Source organism: Globicephala melas, chromosome 9 (assembly GCF_963455315.2).
Source record: "Globicephala melas chromosome 9, mGloMel1.2, whole genome shotgun sequence".
Classification (NCBI taxonomy): Eukaryota; Metazoa; Chordata; class Mammalia; order Artiodactyla; family Delphinidae; genus Globicephala; species Globicephala melas.
Window position 1 is genome coordinate 3,096,642 of NC_083322.1, and position 25,233 is coordinate 3,121,874.

At 45.3% G+C, this 25,233-nt stretch overlaps 1 protein-coding gene across 5 annotated transcripts in view; it reads right to left on the reverse strand.

Annotated features, from left to right (window-relative positions):
* DPP6 (dipeptidyl peptidase like 6) overlaps nucleotides 1-25,233 on the reverse strand; it is a 1,029,560-nt gene that overhangs the window by 98,802 nt on the left and 905,525 nt on the right. For all 5 annotated transcript variants that reach the window (XM_060305069.2, XM_060305068.1, XM_060305071.1 and 2 more), the window contains exon 11: nucleotides 316-439. In XM_060305069.2, the coding sequence (XP_060161052.1) occupies nucleotides 316-439 (124 nt within the window). The remainder of the gene's footprint in view (nucleotides 1-315; nucleotides 440-25,233) is intronic.

The following is a 25,233-nucleotide window of genomic DNA, read 5'->3' on the forward strand; positions in this document are numbered from 1 at the left end:
AGGTTGCAGTGCCGGGTCCTGGGGCCTCAGGCCGGACCCCTCCCCTCTCTAAACGTCAACTGGAAAATGAGAAGCAGCCCCTGTGTGAAGTAGCTGTGGGCAAGGATAAAGGGAAGTGAGAGCTCTGTGTGCTGGGGGCTGAGAGGATCACCCCGAGTCTGCAGCAGTCCTCAATTCATCCACAAGGTGACACCCAAACAGAGACCCACATGCAGGCTGCACCTGGACCAGCAGGAGCTGAGTGCGTGTGTGGCTCAGAGATGAGCGTGATGCCGGGGGATGCTCCCCGCCGTCCAGTCAGCCCCTCCCCCATACCTTGGTGCAGACCCCGGTGGTGGCATCGCAGAGGGTGAGGATGGACACGTTCTGCGCCCGGCTCAGCCAGTTCACGGCGACCTTGGTGCTGGTGGCCCACTTGACCATGGTGATGTAGTGCTCCCTGAAAGCACGAGATGCATGGTGGGCGGTGATGCAGGGCCCTCGGGGACCAGAGACACCGGCCCAACCTGGACACTGGGCCAACGTGGGGCGCGTGGGGCTCTGAGACGGGGGGTCTCAGGAGAGTGCACTGCTGATGAGCCCCCAGGGGAGGCCCAGCAGGAACCGGTGCTGGGATAAGCTGGCGGGGGTGTGCTTCTCTCCCAGCTGCCCCCCAAGAGCTGTGCGCCCCTGCACCGGGCCAACACCCAGCCGTCCGACCTGTCCCCTGGGGCTGGCCTGTGCTTCTGCCCCTCGGGTGTTGTAAGTCACGCTGGGCATCGCTGCCCACTGACCTGGCTTTCTCGTCACGGTCCAGCCAGACCCCAACTCCACGTGGCTGGAAGCGGTGAGGACGGCTCTTGAGAGGCCGACAGAGCAAGAGCCAGGAAGGGCTTCGAGAAGGGGGCCCCTCGGGGAGGGTTAACCTGTAACTCCCCCTTCCCCTCCCCGCGGGCCGAGCCGCGGAAGCCTCAGTGTTCCTTTCCCTAAGTTCCCAGGGGCATTCTCGAGCTAACTAGGGAAACTGGTTTGCGGCTCTGGGCGCCCGGTGGACTTGATGTGACACCCTAGACGTCACGCACTTGCTTTCATCCAAACCTGAACACCCCACAGTGTAGCCGGCGGTGGCGGGGGTGTGGGCGGGGAGGATACTGGGGCTCCCAGTCCTTAATTGAATTACCCAGAGCCCTCCAAGAACGGAATTTTTAGGAAAAAATGTACACTTAAGAGTTAGAAGGAAATGACAGGAAAATAAGTGCACAAAAATAATATCCTCAGGTGAATTCCGAGACCGTTCTTTCTAGAGGCCCGAGAACACATGCCTCACCGCCTGCCCCGACTCTCTGTAATGAGATCTCGTGTTCAGACTGATGGCTTTATGTCTGACAAGATCCTTTATCGCTAAGATGCAGCACGTTCACTGGATGATGCCGGGCCAGCTGGAAGGAGAACCAGCACGTTCAGTAATTACTGCCAACAGAAGAGTCTAAATAACCAGGCGCTTTCAGATAGGCTTCAGCTAACCAGGGGATTAAATCGCCGTGGCGCCCGTTTCTCGAATCTGCCTGTTAATCACAGTTGTTGTTAATTTAAACAAAGTCAAGAGCACCTGGCGCACATGGTGGTGGAGGCCTCTGAGCCGTGGGGCGGGGAGGGTAGGGCGGACAGGCCCTGGAGCGCGAGACACAGGCTCCATGAATTCGGTGAGCACGTGGTGGAGAGTCGTTCAGCGCAGTCCAGCGCTTACGCTTTTCCACCTCCTCGATTTCTGTGATTTTCTGAACTCCAGCTGTTCCTGTTCTTACCATCTGCTCCGGGGACCCTGGGCCTGCATGTTTACGGGATCCCACCCTGTCCTCTCACGGCTCCTGCTCTGGAAATAATACGGCCTTGTAGCGGCTTCTGTGGCTCCTGCTTTGCTATTGCCGCTTCACCGCCGGGAGGACTGGAGCCACGTCTCTAACGACGGGATGGGACCATCGCCTGCATGTCTGCAGACATGAGACATGTCCGGTCTGTGCCCAGCCCATGCTGCACATGTAACACTTTTAATTTTTAGTTAAGTCATAGATGGGCTCTATGCCCTGTCAGACAGACACTGAAGAGGGCCTGGCACCGAAGGGCCTGGTGGATGGACCCGAGTTAACTCCCGTTTTTGGATCCGTTTGACGCAGACGTTCCCGTCCAGGTGTGATATGAGGTTATGGAGACAGGCTGCACTTAAATATATCCCATCTGGATGAAATCAAGGAAGGCAAAGTCAGATCTCCCAGGATGACTGTTTTTTTCTGTGGCCTTCATACTACTGATAATTAGGGGAGTCCCTAATCTTGTTTCCATTTGCCGGAAATATTTCTTCTCATTTTTATGGTGTTCTTTTGCATAATCTTCATTTAGGCCAAATATGAAAGAAGAAATTATTCTGACATGGTTAAAAGGTGAGGCTGACTGCGTTCAGTGCTACTGCGATCGGTATGAGGGCCACAAACAACGAGGCTTTGTGGTGTGAGGGGGATGGGGCTCAACTCCAAATACAAGAAGGAAAGTGTAAACTTCCTGCCAAGGAGCAGGTGGGGGCCAGTGGATGGACAGTTACTAAGAGGAAACATCAGGGATAAAGGGGCTTCTGGCCAAACTTTCTCTTGCTGAAGGCAGGCCAGGTGGCCAGACAACCTCTGGGGGAGGTGGGGCTGAGAAAGGTGATCAGACATTGAGGGTTGGAGGATCCTGGCTGCAAGTGGGTGATGCAAACACACCTGGAAATGTGAATGTCAAGGCCTGTTTGTGGAGAGGATTCAGAGGAGCTGGACTAGAGTTTGGTCCAGAAAGAGACAGTCAGTGATTACACACTATTCTCAGTGTTTCCATGTCCTAACTCGATATGAGAACCATTGTAACTGGAAATAAAAAGATGAATGCAAACCTTCTCTTTCTGGTAAGAAACTCCTGAGTGATACCTTTGGAGCGAATCACACAAGAGCATCACTGAGCTGTGAGGCTGGCCTGGGGGTGGGGCTGGGCTGGCGGCATCAACGAAGTCGTGTGGCCAACTAACCACTTTAGCATTCATGTTTCAAGCTGCCGCCAGAAAACAGGGAGATGCAGTGGCAAACCCGCTTCATGGGGCTGGAGAGAGTCAGGACCGTCACCCTGCAGAGGCTCGCTACCTTCTAGAGGTTCCCTACTTCCTAGAAACGCAACCACGTGCCCAGTTAAAGTGAGTGCTAGAGCCTCGCTCTCTCTCTTTTTTTACTTTCCTAATTTGTAATATGGGACATGATTTACAGAGGAAAAAAATAATTGTACTGCAAATTAGGACGGTTAAATGTGGACCCACTCTGCCTAGTTCAGTGGAACCTTGGCCAGGGTGTGGACTGTCACCTGGACGAAGGGGTGGGATGCAGCTTCCTGCAGAGACTGGGAGAGCTTTGCTTCTACAACTAATACTGTATAGAACTTGAATCCTCAGTTCCTTCATCTGTGGAGCAGGAAGTTCACAAAATTTGGATGGCACCTTTAGAGACTTTTATGGTGATGAAATATAATGAGAAATATTTTTTTAAAACTCTTGAAACAATAAAAATCATTAAGGACTCTGTAAAGATGACACAATAACCTCTCCGAGAATAAGTGGTGCTTCAGGACCTTTGCTTCCGATCGCATTACCCTTCATCAAACACCTTGGGAACCTCTCACCTGACCTGCCTTCAGAACGTCACAGCCATACAGGTCTCATTACCTGTACAGCAACATCTCGTTTTTAATCAATATTTCCTAATTCTGTGAGTGGCATCAATGACTAAACTTGGTGCCAAACAAGTTTTGGTTATTTTAAGTAATCAAGTCTGCCTGCAAAGATAAAGCATTGCCAAGAATAAGCTGATTTTAAAGGTGCACCCGCAGCTCTTCGGTGATGAGGTGTAGACCCTCACAAAGAAGCGATGCTTTGGATGGAATGACATTCTTCTGCAACGTACGGCTTCGTAGCCACACCATATGTTAATGGAAAGGAAAATAAAACAGGGACTCCCTTAACGTAGCTTTCCCTAAGCAGAAAGCCTTGACTGGAGTAAGGGAAGGTCTCCTGGTTCCTAACACATTTTCCATCTTCCCTAACTGCAAAGCTGTTAGACTCTGACTCTAAGGCCCGTGGGGAGGGCCCGGGCCAGGCCTGCGTCACGTTACCGCTGACTGTCTGGGGAAGGGTCTGTCTGGCGGCCCCACACGCCACACGGTCACGTCGAGTGTAGACTCCACAGACACATGCAGGCGCCAAGCACACTCACGTCTGGTTAGCAGATCGGAGTCAGCCTTTACGAACTTTGCGTTAAATGTGCCTATAAATACACAGAAAGGTGAAAAGTCATAACGTCACTAAAAATGAACGTTGAAAGCCTCTGGCTGTAACGCAGTTGGAGGTGGATGAAGTCTGGTTGCCCGAGTTGGCTTCACCGTATGAAGCAGCCAGTGGGCAGCAGGAGGAAACGGTTTTTCTCTTCCCCTTTGTCTGATCCTCGGAAACACTGGGCTGGCAAAGCCAGAAATCTGGGGAGCCAGACCTTCACTACCTCGGGGTTAACAACATCATAGTTTGCCATGGACACTAATTGACTTAGAATGTCAAAAAAAAAAAAAGATTCCAAGAAGTCAGAGAAAAATCTCAACTCAGCCCAGCAGAGGCACCCAGATAGATATGGGTCAGACTGCGTCTTCCCGAATCCACCCGAGAAGGATTCAACCAGCGCCGGAGGCTCAGGGAGAGGAGCCGAACGTAACCTTCACATCTTGTCTGTCGCCAAATATCAGGTGTGGTGGACCTCTCCTTTCTGAGGTGGGGAACTAGGAAGGTCAGACAAACAATACAGACGAGAAGGGGAAATCATACTAGAAATGCAGAAGGACATGACTGTAAAAATATAGGATGAGATCAGAGAGGTGAGATGAGGGGGCTAACAAAACTGAAATTGAAAATTACAGAAATGTGATCCAGAGAAATCAAGGAAAACTTGGGAAGCTCCCCCAGAAGGCAGAGGAAGGGGTCCCAGAGGAAGACGGAGGATGGCAGATGGTCCTCACATCTGAGAACGTTAAGTGCTCCTCACGGAAGAACCAGAGTGATGGGAAGAGAGGCAGTCACCAAAGACACCGTGAAAGATGCCTACGCAGCTAAGACGTGAATATGCAGATTAAAGGGTTTTCATACTCCAGGGAAACTAACAAAACACCTGAAAACATTCTGATAGACTCTTAGAGATCTATGAAAAAAGAAATGCCACAACAATCCAGTTATAAGCAAATAAGTTTTGAGAGACGACACAAATTTATGCTGATCTCAGATTTCTCTGCTGTTCTGGGTCTAATGGTATTTAATACCTCAATGTGTTTTTAACAACCAATATCTTCTTGTTTAAAGCATATCTTCTACTTGGATATACCAATTCAAAAATTCAAAAAATTAAAAACAATTCAAAATTAAAGGCTCAAAATTAAAAGCTTAACATGTAAGAAGATGATCTCTAAAACCAATTCATCCATAGCCAGTCCTAAACTACTATCAATTTGATTATGAATTTGAATGCAAATATGAAAAGTAATTATTAAGTGATAAAAATAATATAAAATAAAATAAATATTAGGTGAATATTTCATAGAATTATCAACATCGGGTAAATCTTTTAAGGAAGATTAAAAACAAAGGTAGCAGACTTCCCTAGTGGCATAGTGGTTAAGAATCCACCTGCAAAGGCAGGGGACACAGGTTCGAGCCCTGGTCCAGGAAGATCTGACATGCCGCGGTACAACTAAGCCCATGTGCCACAGCTACTGAGCCTGCGCTCTAGAGCCTGCAGGCCACAACTACTGAGCCTGCGTGCCACAACTACTGAAGCCCATGCGCCTAGAGCCCGTGCCCTGCAACAAGAGAAGCCACCGCAATGAGAAGCCCGTGCACTGCAACGAAGAGTAGCCCCCACTCGCCACAACTAGAGAAAGCCCATGCACAGCAACGAAGACCCAACACAGCCAAAAAAATAAAATTTAAATAAATTAAAAAAAAGATTCTTTCTTAAAACAAAAAACAAACAAACAAAAACAAAGGTAGCACCCATCACAAATGATGAAACAAAGAGAACATTTAAGATATGGGAATACAAACATGCTGCATGTCTGGAACAGGAAACTACACATGAGAAACTTTCAAAATAATCATCAGTTTGGGGAGACCTGAATTGATTAGATTTAAGCTTCATGCGGGTAGAGACTGAACCCACTTCATTCCTTTCTATTTCTTCAGCACCTTGCCTAATGCCTCACATGTGGTAAATACTTAATATTTTTTAAAGGAATGAATTTAATTCTAACAGAAAGATCAATGGGCTTCTTTTCTGAGAGGGGAGCATCTAATAAAATAATTCTACAGTTCACATATAAGGACAAATGTTCAAAAATGGCCAAGATGGTTTTAAAAGGAAGATTAATGAGAGGGGATTTATACCAAAAGTTGCTAATGATACAGTATAGACTTTTTACTGGTGTAACAATCAGTAGGTCTACAAGTGATGGACAGCCTTACAGCACAATGGTTTACATGAAAACAGAAAGGTTTATATAAGAATTTAAGTTAGCAGAAGGAAAGAAATCATAAATATCAGATCAGAAATAAATGAAAAAGAAATGAAAGAAATGATAGCAAAGATCAACGTAACTAAAAGCTGGTTCTTAAGATAAACAAAATTGATAAACCATTAGCCAGACTTATCAAGAAAAAAGGGAGAAGACTCAAATCAATAGAATTAGAAACGAAAAAGGAGAAGTAACAACTGACACTGCAGAAATACAAAGGATCATGAGAGATTACTACAAGCAACTCTATGCCAATAAAATGGACAACCTGCAAGAAATGGACAAATTCTTAGAAATGCACAACCTTCCAAGACTGAATCAGGAAGAAATAGAAAATATGAAGAGACCAATCACAAGCACTGAAATTGAAACTGTGATTAAAAATCTTCCAACAAACAAAAGCCCAGGACCAGATGGCTTCACAGGCAAATTCTATCAAACATTTAGAGAAGGGCTAACGCCTATCCTTCTCAAACTCTTCCAAAATATAGCAGAGGGAGGAACACTCCCAAACTCATTCTACGAGGCCACCATCACTCTGATACCAGAACCTGCAAAGATGTCACAAAGAAAGAAAACTACAGGCCAATATAACTGATGAACATAGATGCAAAAATCCTCAACAAAATACTAGCAAACAGAATCCAACAGCACATTAAAAGGATCATACAGTATGATCAAGAGTTTATCCCAGGAATGCAAGGATTCTTCAATATATGCAAATCAATCAACATGATACACCATATTAACAAATCGAAGGAGAAAAACCATATGATCATCTCAATAGATGCAGAGAAAGCTTTCGACAAAATTCAACACCCATTTATGATAAAAACCCTCCAGAAAGGAGGCATAGAGGGAACTTTCCTCAACATAATAAAGGCCATATATGACAAAGCCATAGCCAACATCATCTTCAATGGTGAAAAACTGAAACCATTTCCACTAAGATCAGGAATAAGACAAGGTTGTCCACTCTCACCACTCTTATTCAACATAGTTTTGGAAGTTTTAGCCACAGCAATCAGAGAAGAAAAAGAAATAAAAGGAATCCAAATTGGAAAAGAAGAAGTAAAGCTGTCACTGTTTGCAGATGACATGATACTATACATAGAGAATCCTAAAGACGCTATCAGAAAACTACTGGAGCTAATCAATGAATTTGGTAAAGTAGCAGGATACAGAAATCTCTTGCATTCTTATACACTAATGATGAAAAATCTGTAAGTGAAATTAAGAAAACACTCCCATTTATCACTGCAACAAAATAAAATATCTAGGAATAAACCTACCTTAGGAAACAAAAGACCTGTATGCAGAAAATTTTAAGACACTGATGAAAGAAATTAAAGATGATACAAATAGATTGAGAGATATACCATGTTCTTGGATTGGAAGAATCAACATTGTGAAAATGACTCTACTACTCAAAGCAATCTACAGATTCAATGTGATCCCTATCAAACTACCACTGGCATTTTTAACATAACTAGAATAAAAAATTTCACAATTTGTATGGAAACACAAAAGACCCCGAATAGCCAAAGCAATCTTGAGGAAAAAAAAAAAACGGAGCTGGAGGAAACAGGGTCCCTGACTTCAGACTATACTACAAAGCTACAGTAATCAAGACAGTATGGTACTGGCACAAAAACAGAGATATAGATCAATGGAACAGGATAGAAAGCCCAGAGATAAAACCATGCACATATGGTCACCTTATCTTTGATAAAGGAGGCAAGAATATACAGTGGAGAAAAGACAGCCTCTTCAATAAGTGGTGCTGGGAAAACTGGACAGCTACATGTAAAAGAATGAAATTAGAACACTCTCTAACACCATACACTAAAATAAACTCAAAATGGATTAAAGACCTAAATGTAAGGCCAGACACCATGAAACTCTTAGCAGAAAACATAGGCAGAACACTCTATGACATAAATCACAGCAAGATCCTTTTTGACCCACCTCCTAGAGAAATGGAAACAAAAATAAACAAATGGGACCTAATGAAACTTAAAAGCTTTTGCACAGCAAAGGAAACCATAAACAAGGTGAAAAGACAACCCTCAGAATGGAAGAAAATATTTGCAAATGAAGCAACTGACAAAGGATTAATCTCCAAAACATACAAGCAACTCACGTAGCTCAATATCAAAAAAACAAACAAGCCAATCCAAAAGTGGGCAGAAGACCTGAATAGACATTTCTCCAAAGAAGATATACAGACTGCCAACAAACACATGAAAGAATGCTCAACATCATTAATCGTTAGAGAAATGCAAATCAAAACTACAATGAGATATCATCTCACACCAGTTAGAATGGCCATCATCAAAAAATCTACAAACTATAAATGCTGGAGACGGTGTGGAGAAAAGGGAATACTTGTGCACTGTTGGTGGGAATGTAAATTGATACAGCCACTATGGAGAACAGTATGGAGTTACTTAAAAAACTACAAATAGAACTACCATACGACCCAGCAATCCCACTACTGGGCATATACCCTGAGAAAACCATAATTCAAAAAGAGTCATGTACCACAATGTTCATTGCAGCTCTATTTACAATAGCCAGGACATGCAAGCAACCTAAGTGTCCATCATCGGATGAATGTATAAAGAAGATGTGGCACATATATACAATGGAATATTACTCAGCCATAAAAAGGAACGAAACTGAGTTATTTGTAGTGAGGTGGATGGACCTAGAGACTGTCATACAGAGTGAAGTAAGTCAGAAAGAGAAAAACAAATACCGTATGCTAACACATATATATGGAATCTAAAAAAAAAAAAAGAGAAAATGGTCAGAAGAACATAGGGGCAAGATGGGAATAAAGATGCAGACCTACTAGAGAATGGACTTGAGGATACAGGGAGGGGGAAGTGTAAGCTGGGACAAAGTGAGAGAATGGCATGGACATATATACACTACCAAACGTAAAATAGATAGGTAGTGGGAAGCAGCCGCATAGCACAGAGAGATCAGCTTGGTGCTTTGTGACCACCTAGTGGGGTGGGATAGGGAGGGTGGGAGGGACGGAGATGCAAGAGGGAGGAGATATGGGGACATATGTATATGTATAACTGATTCACTTTGTTATAAAGCAGAAACTGACACACCATTGTAAAGGAATTATACTCTAATAAAGATGTTTAAAAAAATTAAAAAATTAAAAAAAATAAAAATAAATAATAGAATTTAATATTTAATAAAATTGTCAACCCAAATCATTGGGGAAAGGAAGACTTAATAAATGGTGCTGGGAAGATGACTTACTAAAAAACAAAAAAGCAAATAAAGAACAAGTGTGTGTTTCTAGAAAAAAGTGTCATAGGAAAATTTATCAAAGTACCCACACTACTTCCCAATGGGTAGTGGAATGGCAAGTGATTATTATTTCCTATAGTGCAGAGATGACCTTTTAAATAAGAAGAAGGTTATTAAGGGTAACTGAAAGTTTCCAATTTCAGTTGGTGGGTTTATCACATTTATTTATGTCTTCTCTCTCCAGAAACATAACTGCAGTGATAATGAAGGAGTAAAATAGGTATATACCCACACTAATAAAGATAACAGGAAAGGTTTCACCACATTTCTAGAAGACAGGATGCAGACATAAGAATAACGAGGGACGAGCCTGGTTGAAAAGCAGCAGCTCAAGATATCTGCAGAGTTAACCCCAGAGAAATCTGGGGGACCTGGAGGTCGAGGTGCAACACAGTGTGGGATGGACAGGAGTGTCATCTGAGAGTCTCTGGATGAGACAGATGACGAATGAAAAAAACAGAGAAACCCTACCCACGTTTTGATATGTTACTTCATCCTAAAAGCTTATAGGGAAAAAAAAGTACATGATTCACAGAGGAACGAGTATCAGATAAACTTTAGGTTTGTCGTCAGCAACACTGAATGTGAGATGGAATTATACCCCCAAATTGAGGGACAATGATTTTCAAACTACAATTCTACAAATAAGTAAAATTTTCAACAGATGTAAGCAAAAGAGACATTTTAAAATATTTAAGAACTCAGAAAGTTTACTTCCCATGGTTCTTCATTGGGAAAGTACCTGGAGGATGTACTCCATACAAAGTGGAAGTAAATCAAGAAAGAAGATCACATGAGATCTAAGAAACAGTGGCTCCAACGTGGGACAGGAGTAACAGGGAGTCTCAGGGTGGCACTAGTGCAGATGTTATAAAGAATAACTAGTCCAGACTAGAGTCAGGGCAGTGGAGTGGACTTGGAGAGACAGATTTGGAGAAAAAGCCAATGGAAGAGAAAACCTGATAGAGTGTGAGGAAAAAAAGTGAGAGTGTGATAAAATCAAATAGTTCATGTAAAACATAAAAACAACTAAAAACTCCAGGAAGAACAAAAAGCTCAACAAAAAAGAGACACAATCAGAGGATGCTACTTAGCTCTACCAAGAGAGTTAATTACTTAAGATAAAGTCAATGCTATTTATTGATTTTAGTGTTTTAGAATCAACCTATAGATAAATAAGGAATATTTAGTTATCGTTTCAGGGCAGGATGCAAATGCCATCAACTTCAATGATATAAAAATTATAAAAAAGACTGAAGCTTCTAGGTGGGAGAGACAGGCAAGACACCTGTAGGAAAGGGCAGAACTTCTAGATCCACCTTACAAATTGGGGAGCTACAAATTCTTGCCTGTAGTTAACGTGATATGAGAGAAACTTGTAAGAGTATTATTTAAGTTTATAAAGGTAACCCATAGAGGAAATAAAATGCATGCATACACACACACACACACACACACACACACACACACTGCCACCTGCAAGAAGCATGGATGGATATGGGAGAGCCATCTCCACGGGTCCTGTGTGGCCTGGGTACACCCAGGCAGCAGGCACCCCATGTTGTCAGCCACACTCGGGGAGGCGGGGCCTGTCCAGGGAGACATGATCAGAGCAGAAACGGTGGCACTGGGTATCTGTTGAAAAACCTGCCAAAGCTCACGGCACTGGAGGGGAAACGGTCTCTGCACCCCACATTTAATTACTGGAGTTGGTGGTCCACAGATGGGGTCCCCAGACCAGCACCCCCTGGGAAGTACTGGAAATACAAATTCTCAGGCCTCCCCCCAGACTCACTGAATCTGAAGCTCTGGGTGGCGCTGAGCCACCTGTGGTGTAACAAGGCCCCCAGGTGATCTTAATGGTGTCCCAGTTTGAGAACCTCCAAACTAAGTGACCCAAGTGATGCCTGGTGGGCAGACCACATGAGGACACTCCACGTGCCACGTAATCACAGATCTCTAACCCCACCTCCATCTCTGCCCTCACTAGATGTTCTTTGAGTGAATAAACAAATTCGTAGGCAGATAAGGTGCTTTAGAATAAAGGGAAGTGTGGCCGCAGTTAAAGGAGAGGAGAAAATAGGATTTGAAGTAGAATAATCTCAGGTGAGATGGGGCTGCGCTTTGAGAGACACAAGGATTGATCCAATGTTGAGATGAAGTGAGATACAGAAGCATTTTGATAATCACAGAAAATAGATAATTATATTTTGAGAATTGTAAAAGGTGCATTTAAAGAGAACATGAAACCAAACAACAGGAAGCCAAGATGCCTGGAAGAAATGCTACCAATTTTCTCTTTACTCTAAAGCTCTTTATGTGTCATAAATACCTTCATTCATTCAAAGAGCATTTATTTAGTCTGGGCTCTGTGTGGACACAGTTCCAGGTGCTGGAAGGCAGAGGCCCAAAGCCTGGTCACAGGGGAACCCACAGTTTGTGGGGAGACAGACACAGAACCCACAGATTTCAGTACAGGGTGAGGACCACCCTGATAGACGGCAGCAGGGTCATGCCGAGCCTGCGAGCACATGGGAACAGCGGCTGCTGAAAAGCACAGCTTGGCTGAGGAAACATTACAACCTTCGTACGAATCTCCAGCCAAACATGCCTTCAAATCAAAACACAGCAAGTCCTCCCGAGCAGTACATGAATTTCTTATTAGTCCACTTGTTTGCCATAAAATATTAACAGAGCACGGCTTCTCTCGCAGGGATTAATGTGCCGTCACTTCTTGGTTTTCCGAATTCTGGCAAAGGTTCTAACAGTTGTGTGGCAATAAAGGGCAAGGGAGCGAAAGGCCTGCTTATCTAGTGAAATAAAGAGCCTGCGATTAACGCTGCCATTTTCCAGTGACGTTTATTCCATGGATTAAGCTGGAGCAGAAAAATACTTTGAGAGGGACATTAAAAACAAAATGATGTTCTTTAATAGAAGGCATCGTTGAACAAACTGAAATGACACCACATACCAAATGCTGCTGGGATCGAGTGTACGGCTCCACACCCGAGACGCACTCAGGGCAGCCACAGAACTGTACAAAAACACCTGCAGGCAGATTGCACTTTGCAGAATACAAGAATGGTGTGACTGTAAAACAAGTCACTATTTGATGTATATTTCCATAATTTCACTTTCAACGTAGGAAGAGGCCATGTGACCTTTCCCTTCTGTCTGAGGTGAGGCTACCATGCAAAGCCAGATATCGGGATGAGGAATGAGCGGGGGTGTCGTCCAAGGGACTGTGGAGGCCTTGCTCAGCAGTTTGCATGCTTCGAACATGAAGGGAATCCTCTGAACTGGGGAAGTGTAGGTAAATCTCAAGGCACCCCTTCTCCACCTGTCATTTCCACACACTCAGCATCCGTCCACCTCTTTGCTCATCCGTCTGTCCCTCCATCCATCCACCCTCCATCCATCCACCCACCCACATACCTGACCTGTCCACTCGGTAGAATATAAATTAAGCACCTGCTGGGCACCAAGACTCCCGGTGCCACTTGGGGAGACGCTGGATGCCATCCCTGTGCCTCTGCGGGCCCCCTGCATCTCTCCCACCCTGTTCTGTGCTGGGGAGGGGCGAGCTCACCTGCACAGGTGGCTTCACGGGGCTCTGGCTGCCCCGTGGACGCACCAGCAGAAGCTCAAAGCATGGGAGAAAGGGAGGGCGGGTACTGATTCCACTGCTTCCTGCACACGGTCCAGCCGCCGCTGTCGGCCTGCTCCACGGGGCTCTGTGTCCCTGAGATCTGGGCGCTCCTACTTCCCTTGCCCCTCCCGACCTGGGACAGGAGCAGAGACCCAGGCACTGCAGTGCCTGCTGGGCTTCCTCCCCCACCCCCTTTCTGCACAGAGCCTTGGTTAGATGCTGTGGGAATCAATCCCTTCGTTTCCTGCTGGGACACTGACAGTACAGAGACAGAGGCCACAGCAGCCCCCTGACCACAGCTGTCCTTGCCCGGAGGGCTTCACTTGAGGTGGAAGCAACAGCTGAGGTGTCCACGTGCCCAGTAACATCCTGAGCCCTGATGGACTCCGAGCCAGAAGGGTCCTGAGATGCCAAGGGACCGGGTCCCTCCTTTTGCAGACAAGGAACCTGAGGAGTGGCCTCGGGGCACAGGCAGGTCAGGCAGTCATCCAGTCCTCCGCAGGGCTGGCCGGCCCCGCCAGGTACTCTCTCCACAACATCACTTTCTCAGTGAGGGTGCCTGCGGCGGGGCTACGCTGAGCTCTGCGAGGCCTGCCGCCAAGCCCCACGTGGAGAGCCACTCGGCTTCTCTCTGCAACGCGTACCTTGTCCATATCCCTCCCCTCAGAGCCCACCACCTCCACCCTCGCCCTGTGCTGGCTACGGGACAATCACCTCCCCCAGGCCCAATGCCCCATCTCAGACCCCCCCACCGCAGTGCCCATCCCCGTCACATAGCCGACCGAGGGCTCCTTTGCCTGCTGCCCGCCCTGCGCCAGACCTGTCAGGTCCCTCTACTCCCTTCAGGTCCCTGAGCTCTGCTCACACCAAGCCTGAGCAAGCGCACCCCCCGAACATGGACTGCACCCCTACAGCTTCTCCTGGGGACCAGCTGACCACAGGGGGACGCTTCCCTGCGCCACCCCACTGGTCATTTCCCCCGCTTGTCCGGCTTCCCCTCCCGAGGTTCAGCCCACCTCTGTGACCCTCCTTCTTTACCCTACGAAAGAAAACCTGCTCCTGTTTGACTGTGAGATGCTCACAGATTTCCGAGATCGGTGCGTTCTCCCTATCACAGTGGGCCCTCTTCTGCATCCTTCTGCCTAGCAAAGTCCAGACTGTGTTTGGACACAGTCACACTTCAGTATGTTGATGCTCCTAGGTGAAGGGCCGTAAGCCCTGATAGTCAGTGCTTTAGACAGCACGTGGGCTTTTGTCCCTCAAATGACAACGGGGGGGCGGCCGCCTGTGTGTGTGCAGGGATCCCTATGAGTTGCTGTCACAGACGCATGACCCACTGGGAAGGAAAGAACCATGTCGGGCGGCACTCTGAAGATTTCAGGCTAAGACAGAAGAACCAGGAGAAGGGACGGGTCCACTAGAGACCATTTGTAATTCAGCTCAAAAGACCCAGTGACGCAGTTATTCTCTGACTTGTAATCAGACCCTGGGGAGAGGGGAGAAAAGACTTATCCAAAAGCCCAGCAGTAGGGATGGGAAGAACTCAGTCCGCAGGAGACCCCACCCGCCAAGGGTGAAGGAAGCTATCTTCCGTCCACTCATCAGTCTTCAGGGGCAGGACTGTATCCCGTTCCTCCTCGGAATGTCTAGCTCAGAGCGCCAGTTCTGAGAATGAGGTACAAGTGGACACAGCCGGTGGGGGGAAAGGGTCTGCTCACAGAGATCCCGGAGCGGGGAGAGCTTGAACGGGCAGGGCAGAAACAAATGGCACTCCAGAGGACAGCAGATGTGGCAACCCGGATTCCAGGCCTGGCCGCGCAGAATCAGCATGACTCTGAGCAAGTCACCTGCCTGCTGGGGGTCCCCTTGCCTCCTCTGTGAATTGTGGAGGAAACGGAAGGAAAACAAGGGCAACGTTCAGAGCCCTTCCAGCGCGAGTCCCAGCAACAGGCAGCCCTTTGGAGGACAGGTGTGAGGGACTGGCCTGCTCGGGGAGCAGGTGTGAACCCCACTCGTTCATGCCTCAGTGCAGGCTGACACATTTCAAAACAAGGCGGCAGGCAAATTTGCCAAATCCCACTCTCCTGCAGCTGCCACCCACTCTGTGTGGATTTGCCAACTGCGGTCCATGGGGGAAACCTGTACCTGTCACTACGCCCTCTGAGTTTACTGTCCTCTGGCTCACCCAGCCTTGTGACAGGGCCTGAAAATCCTGTCCGGTGTGTTGCTGATGTCTTCAAATGTCAACACAGTTCTGCTGGCTGATAGAGCTTGTTGGCTAATGGAGGGGTCTTACGGGGACGGGAAGGCAGAGGCACGGTTTATTTTTCTGATGTCTCCTACTCTGTGTAAGTCTGCCAAACACTAATCATTCCTTGCATATCTAGTTACAGTGTCTTCAGAACAATGTGGCTGCCCCTTCAAACACAGACCAGAACAATGCAGAACATGTGCTCTTCACCAGAAATTGATTTACCTGGACATCCAAGATCAGATTTCCAGGCTTCTGGAGCACTGGACATTTTGACTGATGAGAACATGGAAACCTGTGATCAGCAGTAACATTGAGAATTCCCTTTTCAATGCATCAACAGAATAAAGATCCGGCATTTCTCCAGACTGGAGCTTCCATGTTTCTGCCGTCACCACAAAGAGCTTCTTGCCCTCATGGATAATAAAAAGCACACCCTGATCTGATACCGTCAACACAAAAGCTGTCTGGTGGAGCCAATCCCCTTCAACTGCTTCCTAAGATGAACTTATTTGAATATTTCGGTACCCAGGTCATTACTTTAACACATGAGGTAGAAACAGAGTGAGGTCTAGCTCTGTGGGTATTAGAGATCATTTATGCATTTGTAATTCATCCCTCAAACACTTTCAAATAAATTTGGAAATCAAATTCAGTAAAACAAATATCTTCCCACAGACTTTAATATAAAGACAAAAGGCTAGATTAGAAATATGTCAGTAGGATGGCAAATTCAGGGATGGAGGTGGGGGACAGTATCTTTAATTTGAAAATGAGTTTCCACACACTAGGAGCCCCTTCGCGGGTGGAGACTGCGGGTGGCGGAGGGGGAAGCTTCGGAGCCGCGGAGGAGAGCGCAACCACAGGGGTGCGGGGGGCAAAGCGGAGAGATTCCCGCACAGAGGATCGGTGCCGACCGGCACTCACCAGCCCGAGAGGCTTGTCTGCTCCCCCGCCGGGGCGGGCGGGGCTGCGAGCTGAGGCTCGGGCTTCGGTCGGAGCGCAGGGAGAGGACGGGGGTTGGCGGCGTGAACACAGCCTGCAGAGGATTAGTGCACCACGGCTAGCCGGGAGGGAGTCCGGGGAAAAGTCTGCACCTGCCGAAGAGGCAAGAGACTTTTTCTTCCCTCTTTGTTTCCTGGTGCGCGAGGAGAGGGGATTAAGAGCGCCGCTTAAAGGAGCTCCAGAGACGGGCGCGAGCCGCGGCTAACAGCGTGGACCCCAGAGACGCGCATAAGACGCTAAGGCTGCTGCTGCCGCCACCAAGAAGCCTGTGTGCGAGCACAGGTCACTCTCCACACCCCCCTTCCGCGGAGCCTGTGCAGCCCGCCACTGCCAGGGTCCCGGAATCCAGGGACAACTCACCCGGGAGAACGCACGGCGGGTCTCAGGCTGATGCAACGTCACGCCGGCCTCTGCCGCCGCAGCCCCGCCCCCAACTCCATGCCCCTCCCCCCGGCCTGAGTGCGCCAGAGCCCCTGAATCAGCGGCTCCTTTAACCCCGTCCTGTCTGGGCGAAGAACAGACGCCCTCCGGGGACCTACACGCTGAGGTGGGGTCAAATCCAAAGCTGAGCCCCGGGAGCCGTGAGAACAAAGAAGAGAAAGGGAAATCTCTCCCAGCAGCCTCAGGGGCAGTGGATTAAAGCTCCACAATCAACTTGATGTACCTGCATCTGTGGAATACATGAATAGACAACGAACCATCCCAAATTGAGGGGGTGGACTTTGAGAGCAAGATTATTTTTTCCCCTTTTCCTCTTTTTGTGAGTGTGTATGTGTATGCTTCTGTGTGAGATTTTGTCTGTATAGCTTTGCTTTTACTATTTGTCCCAGGGTTCTGTCTGTCCCTTTTTTTTATTACTTAAAAATTTTTTTCTTAATAATTATTATTTTTTTATTTTAATAACTTTATTTTATTTTATTGTCTTCTTTCTTTCTTTTTTTTCCTCCCTTTTATTCTGAGCCGTGTGGAGGACAGGCTCTTGGTGCTCCAGCCAGGTGTAAGGGCTGTGCCTCTGAGGTGGGAGACCCAACTTCAGGACACTGGTCCACAAGAGACCTCCCAGCTCCACGTAATATCAAACGGCAAAAATCTCCCAGAGATCTCCATTTCAACGCCAAGACCCAGCTCCACTCAATGACTAGCAATCTACAGTGCTGGACACCCTATGCCAAACAACTAGCAAGACAGGAACACAACCCCACCCATTAGCACAGAGGCTGTCTAAAATCATAATAAGGCCACAGACGCCCCAAAACACACCACCAGACGTGGACCTGCCCACCAGAAAGACAAGATCCAGCCTCATCCACCAGAACACAGCCACTAGTCCCCTCCACCAGGAAGCCTACACAACCCACTGAACCAACTTTAGCCACTGGCGACAGATGCCAAAAACAACGGGAACTACGAACCTGCAGCCTACGAAAAGGAGACCCCAAACACAGTAAGATAAGCAAAATGGGAAGACAGAAAAACACACAGCAGATGAAGGAGCAAGATAAAAACCCACCAGACCTAACAAATGAGGAGGAAATAGGCAGTTTACCTGAAAAAGAATTCAGAATAATGATAGTAAAGATGATCCAAAATCTTGTAAATAGAATCGAGAAAATGCAAGAAACATTTAACAAGGACCTAGAAGAACTAAAGAGAAAATAAGCAACGATGAACAACACAATAAATGAAATAAAACATACTCTAGAAGGGATCAATAGCAGAATAACTGAGGCAGAAGAACGGATAAGTGACCTGGAAGATAAAATAGTGGAAATAACTACTGCAGAGCAGAATAAAGAAAAAACAAAGAAAAGAATTGAGGACAGTCTCAGAGACCTCTGGGACAACAATAAATGCTGAAGCAACATTCAAATTATAGGGGTTCCAGAAGAAGAAGAGAAAAAGAAAGGGACTGAGAAAGTATTTGAAGAGATTATAGTTGAAAACTTCCCTAATATGGGAAAGGAAATCATTAATCAAGTCCAGGAAGCACAGAGAGTCCCATACAGGATAAATCCAAGGAGAAACACACAAACACACATATTAATCAAACTATCAAAAATTAAATACAAAGAACAAATATTAAAAGCAGAAAGGGAAAAACAACAAGTAACACACAAGGGAATCCCCATAAGGTTAACAGCTGATCTTTCAGCAGAAACTCTGCAAACCAGAAGGGAATGGCAGGACATATTTAAAGTGATGAAAGAGAAAAACCTACAAACGATTACTTTACCCAGCAAGGATCTCATTCAGATTTGACAGAGAAATTAAAAGCTTTACAGACAAGCAAAAGCTAAGAGAATTCAGCACCACCAAACCACCTTTACAACAAATGCTAAAGGAACTTCTCTAGGCAGGAAACACAAGAGAAGGAAAAGACCTACAACAACAAACCCAAAACAATTTAAGAAAATGGGAATAGGAAAATACATATTGATAATTACCTTAAATGTAAATGGATTAAGTGCTCCAACCAAAAGACATAGACTGGCTGAATGGATACAAAAACAAGACCCATATGTATGCTGTCTACAAGAGACCCACTTCAGACCTAGGGACAGATACAGACTGAAAGTGAGGGGATGGAAAAAGATATTCCATGCAAATGGAAATCAAAAGAAAGCTGGGGTAGCAATTCTTATATCAGACAAAGTAGACTTTAAAACAAAGACTATTACAAGAGACAAAGAAGTACACTACATAATGATCAAGGGATCAATCCAAGAAGATATAACAATTGCAAATATTTATGCACCCAACACAGGATACATAAGGCAAATACTAACAGCCTTAGAAGGGGAGATCGACAGTAACACATTCATAGTAGGGGACTTTAACACCCCACTTTCACCAATGAACAGATCATCCAAAATGAAAATAAATAAGGAAACACAAGCTTTAAATGATACATTAAACAAGATGGACTTAATTGATATTTATAGGACACTCCATCCAAAAACAACAGAATACACATTTTTCTCAAGTGCTCATGGAACACTCTCCAGGATAGATCATATCTTGGGTCACAAATCAAGCCTTGGTAAATTTAAGAAAATTGAAATTGTATCAAGTATCTTTTCTGACCACAACGCCATGAGACTAGATATCAATTACAGGAAAAATCTGTAAGAAATACAAACACATGGAGGCTAACCAACACACTACTTAATAACCAAGAGATCACTTAAGAAATCAAAAAATACCTAGAAACAAATGACAATGAAAACACAACTACCCAAAACTTACGGGATGCAGCAAAAGCAGTTCTAAGAGGGAAGTTTATAGCTATACAAGCCTACATTAAGAAACAAGAAACATCTCAAATAAACAACCTAACCTTACACCTAAAGCGATTAGAGAAAGAACAAAAAAACCCCAAAGTTAGCAGAAGGAAAGAAATCATAAAGATCAGATCAGAAATAAATGAAAAAGAAATGAAGGAAACGACAGCAAAGATCAATAAAACTAAAAGCTGGTTCTTTGAGAAGATAAACAAAATTGATAAACCATTAGCCAGACTTATTAAGAAAAAAGGGGAGAAGATTCAAATCAATAGAATTAGAAATGAAAAAGGAGAAGTAACAACTGACACTGCAGAAATACAAAGGATCATGAGAGATTACTACAAGCAACTCTATGCCAATAAAATGGACAACCTGGAAGAAATGGACAAATTCTTAGAAATGCACAACCTTCCGAGACTGAACCAGGAAGAAATAGAAAATATGAAGAGACCAATCACAAGCACTGAAATTGAAACTGTGATTAAAAATCTTCCAACAAACAAAAGCCCAGGACCAGATGGCTTCACAGGTGAATTCTATCAAACATTTAGAGAAGAGCTAACCTATCCTTCTCAAACTCTTCCAAAATATAGCAGAGGGAGGAACACTCCCAACCTCATTCTATGAGGCCACCATCACTCTGATACCAAAACCAGACAAAGATGTTACAAAAAAAGAAAACTACAGGCCAATAACACTGATGAAAATAGATGCAAAAATCTTCAACAAAATACTAGCAAACGAAATCTAACAGCACATTAAAAGGATCATACACCATGATCAAGTGGGGTTTATCCCAGGAATGCAAGGATTCTTCAATATACGCAAATCAATCAACGTGATACACCATATTAACAAATTGAAGGAGAAAAACAATATGATCATCTCAATAGATGCAGAGAAAGCTTTCAACAAAATTCAACACCCATTTATGATAAAAACCCTGCAGAAAGTAGGCATAGAGGGAACTTTCCTCAACATAATAAAGACCATATATGACAAACCCACAGCCAACCTCCTTCTCAGTGGTGAAAAACTGAAACCATTTCCACTAAGATCAGGAACAAGATATGGTTGTCCACTCTCACAACTATTATTTAACATAGTTTTGGAAGTTTTAGCCACAGCAATCAGAGAAGAAAAAGAAATGAAAGGAATCCAAATCGTAAAAGAAGAAGTAAAGCTGCCACTGTTTGCAGATGACATGATCCTATACATAGAGAATCCTAAAGATGCTACCAGAAAACTACTAGAGCTAATCAATGAATTTGGTAAAGTAGCAGGATACAAAAAAATGCACAGAAATCTCCTGCATTCGTATACACCAATGATGAAAAATCTGAAAGTGAAATTAAGAAAACACTCCTGGGCTTCCCTTGTGGCACAGTGGTTGAGATTCTGCCTGCCGATGCAGGGGACACAGGTTCGTGCCCCGGTCGGGGAAGATCCCACATGCCGTGGAGTGGCTGGGCCCATGGACCATGGCCGCTAAGCCTGCAGGTCCGGAGCCTGTGCTCCGCAACGGGAGAGGCCACAGCAGTGAGAGGCCTGCGTACTGCAAAATAAACCGAAAACAACAACAACAAAACACTCCCATTTACCACTGCAACAGAAAGAATAAAACATCTAGGAATAAACCTACCTAAGGAAACAAACGGCCTGTATGCAGAAAATCTTAAGACACTGATGAAAGAAATTAAAGATGATAAAATAGATGAAGAGATATACCATGTTCTTGGATTGGAAGAATCAACATTGTGAAAATGACTCTACTACCCAAAGCAATCTACAGATTCAGTGCAATCCCTATCAAACTACCAATGGCATTTTTCACTGAACTAGAATAAAAAATTTCACAATTTGTATGGAAACACAAAAGACCCCGAATAGCCAAAGCAATCTTGAGAAAGAAAAATGGAGCTGGAGGAATCAGGCTCCCTGACTTCAGACTATACTACAAAGATACAGTAATCAAGACAGTATGGTACTGGCACAAAAACAGAAATATAGATCAGTGGAACAGGACAGAAAGCTCAGAGATAAACCCACGCACATATGGTCACCTTATCTTTGATAAAGGAGGCAAGAATATACAGTGGAGAAAAGACAGCCTCTTCAATAAGTGGTGCTGGGAATACTGGACAGCTACATGTAAAAAAATGAAATTAGAACACTCCCTAACACCATACACAAAAATAAACTCAAAATGGATTAAAGAGCTAAATGTAAGGCCAGACATCATCAAACTCTTAGAGGAAAACATAGGCAGAACACTCTATGACATAAATCACAGCAAGATCCTTTTTGACCCACCTCCTAGAGAAATGGAAATAAAAACAAAAATAAACAAATGGGACCTAATGAAACTTAAATGCTTTTGCACAGCATAGGAAACCATAAACAAGATGAAAAGACAACCCTCAGAATGGGAGAAAATATTTGCAAATGAAGCAACTGACAAAGGATTAATCTCCAAAACATACAAGGAACTCACGCAGCTCAGTATCAAAAAAATAAACAGCCCAATCCAAAAATGGGCAGAAGACCTAAATAGACATTTCTCCAAAGAAGCTATACAGATTGCCAAAAAACACATGAAAGGTTGCTCAACATCACTAATCATTAGAGAAATGCATATCAAAACTACAGTGAGATATCATCTCACACAGGTCAGAATGGCCATCATCAAAAAATCTACAGGGCTTCCCTAGTGGCGCAGTGGTTGAGAGTCCGCCTGCTTATGCAGGGGATGTGGGTTCGTGCCCCGGTCCGGGAGGATCCTGTGTGCTGCGGAAGGGCTGGGCCCGTGAGCCATGGCTGCTGAGCCTGCGCGTCCGGAGCCTGTGCCCCACAACAGGAGAGGTCACGGCGGTGAGAGCCCTGCGTACCGCAAAAAAAAAAAAAAAAAAAAAAAAAAATCTACAAACAATAAATTCTGGAGAGGGTGTGGAGAAAAGGGAACCCTCTTGCACTGTTGGTGGGAATGTAAATTGATACAGCCACTATGGAGAACAGTATGGAGGTTCCTTAAAAAACTACAAATAGAACTACCATTCGACCCAGCAATCCCACTACTGGGCATATACCCTGAGAAAACCATAATTCAAAAAGAGTCATGTACCAAAATGTTCATTGCAGCTCTATTTACAATAGCCAGGACATGCAAGCAACCTAAGTGTCCATCAACAGATGAATGGATAAAGAAGATGTGGCACATATATACAATGGAATATTACTCAGCCATAAAAAGGAACGAAACTGAGTTATTTGTAGTGAGGTGGATGGACCTAGAGACTGTCATACAGAGTGAAGTAAGTCAGAAAGAGAAAAACAAATACCGTATGCTAACACATATATATGGAATCTAAAAAAAAAAAAAAGAAAGAAAATCATCAGAAGAACCTAGGGGCAAGACGGGAATAAAGATGCAGACCTACTAGAGAATGGACTTGAGGATACGGGGAGGGGGAAAGGTAAGCTGGGACAAAGTGAGAGAATGGCATGGATATATATACACTATCAAACGTAAAACAGATAGCTAGTGGGAAGCAGCCGCATCGCACAGGGAGATCAGCTTGGTGCTTTGTGACCACCTAGTGGGGTGGGATAGGGAGAGTGGGAAGGAGGGAGGTGCAAGAGGGAAGAGATATGGGGACATATGTATATGTATAACTGACTCACTTTGTTATAAAGCAGAAACTGACACTCCACTGTAAAGCAATTATACTGTAATAAAGATGTTAAAAAAAATAAAAAAATTGAAAATGAGACAGACCTTCCATCCCAGATGAAAACTACTGCTCCCGAGAAGGGCTTTTCCACGTTGGCCACACTTCTGAATCACCTGAGGAGCTTTTAAAAAACCCCAAACCCTGGCCACACCCCTGATGGAGGAAACTAGGAAGGAGAGACTTATAGAAATTGTCTTCTATCTTTGTGCCATCTGAAAGTTTCAGCACAAAGTGAAACACAGGAGATGTGAAAACTCTTGAACAATGGTATGAGTGGTGGGTTAGGTGTCCAGAATCTTGGGTTCAAGCCTTGGTTCTATCCCTAATTAAAAAAGCAACGATGGGCAAGTCAGGTGGTGGTGACGGTGGTTGTTGTGGTGATGGAGGTGGTGGTGATGGTGGCAATGGTGGTGGTCATGATGATGGTGATGAAGATGGTGGTGGTGGTGATGTGGTGGTGGTGGTGGTGGTGATGATGGTGGTGACGGTGATGGTGGTGACGGTGATGGTGGTGGAGGAGGTGATGGTGATGGTGGTGGAGGAGGTGATGGTGATGTTGATGATGGTGGTGATGGTGGTAGAGGAGGTGATGATGGTGGTGGTAGAGGAGGTGATTGTAGTGATGGTGGTGGTGATGATGGTGGTGGTGGTGGTGGTGGTGGTGATGGTAGTGGTTGTGAGAATGGAGGTGGTGGTTAATTGTTGACGGGGGTGGGGCTCAGGTCATTAGGAATGAAGACCCTGTTTTTCTGTGATGTTTCCATTGCTCTGATGACCTCTGTCTTGTCCCTAACCCTGAATAAAGGCTTGCACTGGATCGAATATACCAGTCTCTCAGGGAGTCCATACTTCCTACAGACTGGGCAGAAAGAAGCTGCATTTCCTCTCGAGGTCAGAAGACGGTGCATCACGGGCAATGCACTTGTAGGAGGAGCCTGGAGGCAGCGGCGCCCCCGAGAGGGCAAGCTTCCTGGGAATGTGCGCAGTTAGAAGCGGCGAGCTGCACACACACATATTGATGCGCTAGGTCTTTGCAGAGTCCCGGGTGAGAAAAGAGGCAACAGATCCACACAGACACAGACGTGCACACACGCACAGGCAACAGTACATTTTACAAACACTGACGGGGAAAAGGCTGCTCAAACACAGTTTAAATCGGTGCCTAAGAGGTGGGGGAGCATGAGGGTAGAGAATAAAGTTGAAAAGCACAAATACACGAGAACTCTTGCACTGACCAAGGAAGGTGTGCCCTGAACAGGGCACATCTAGATCTTGGTGCTGGAAAGTAAAGTGAATACACGGAAGTGAAATAAAAGTGAGGGGTGGTGGGCGGGAAGAGGCCGTCGCTAGCCCGGAAACATCGGGGACACAGCGCCT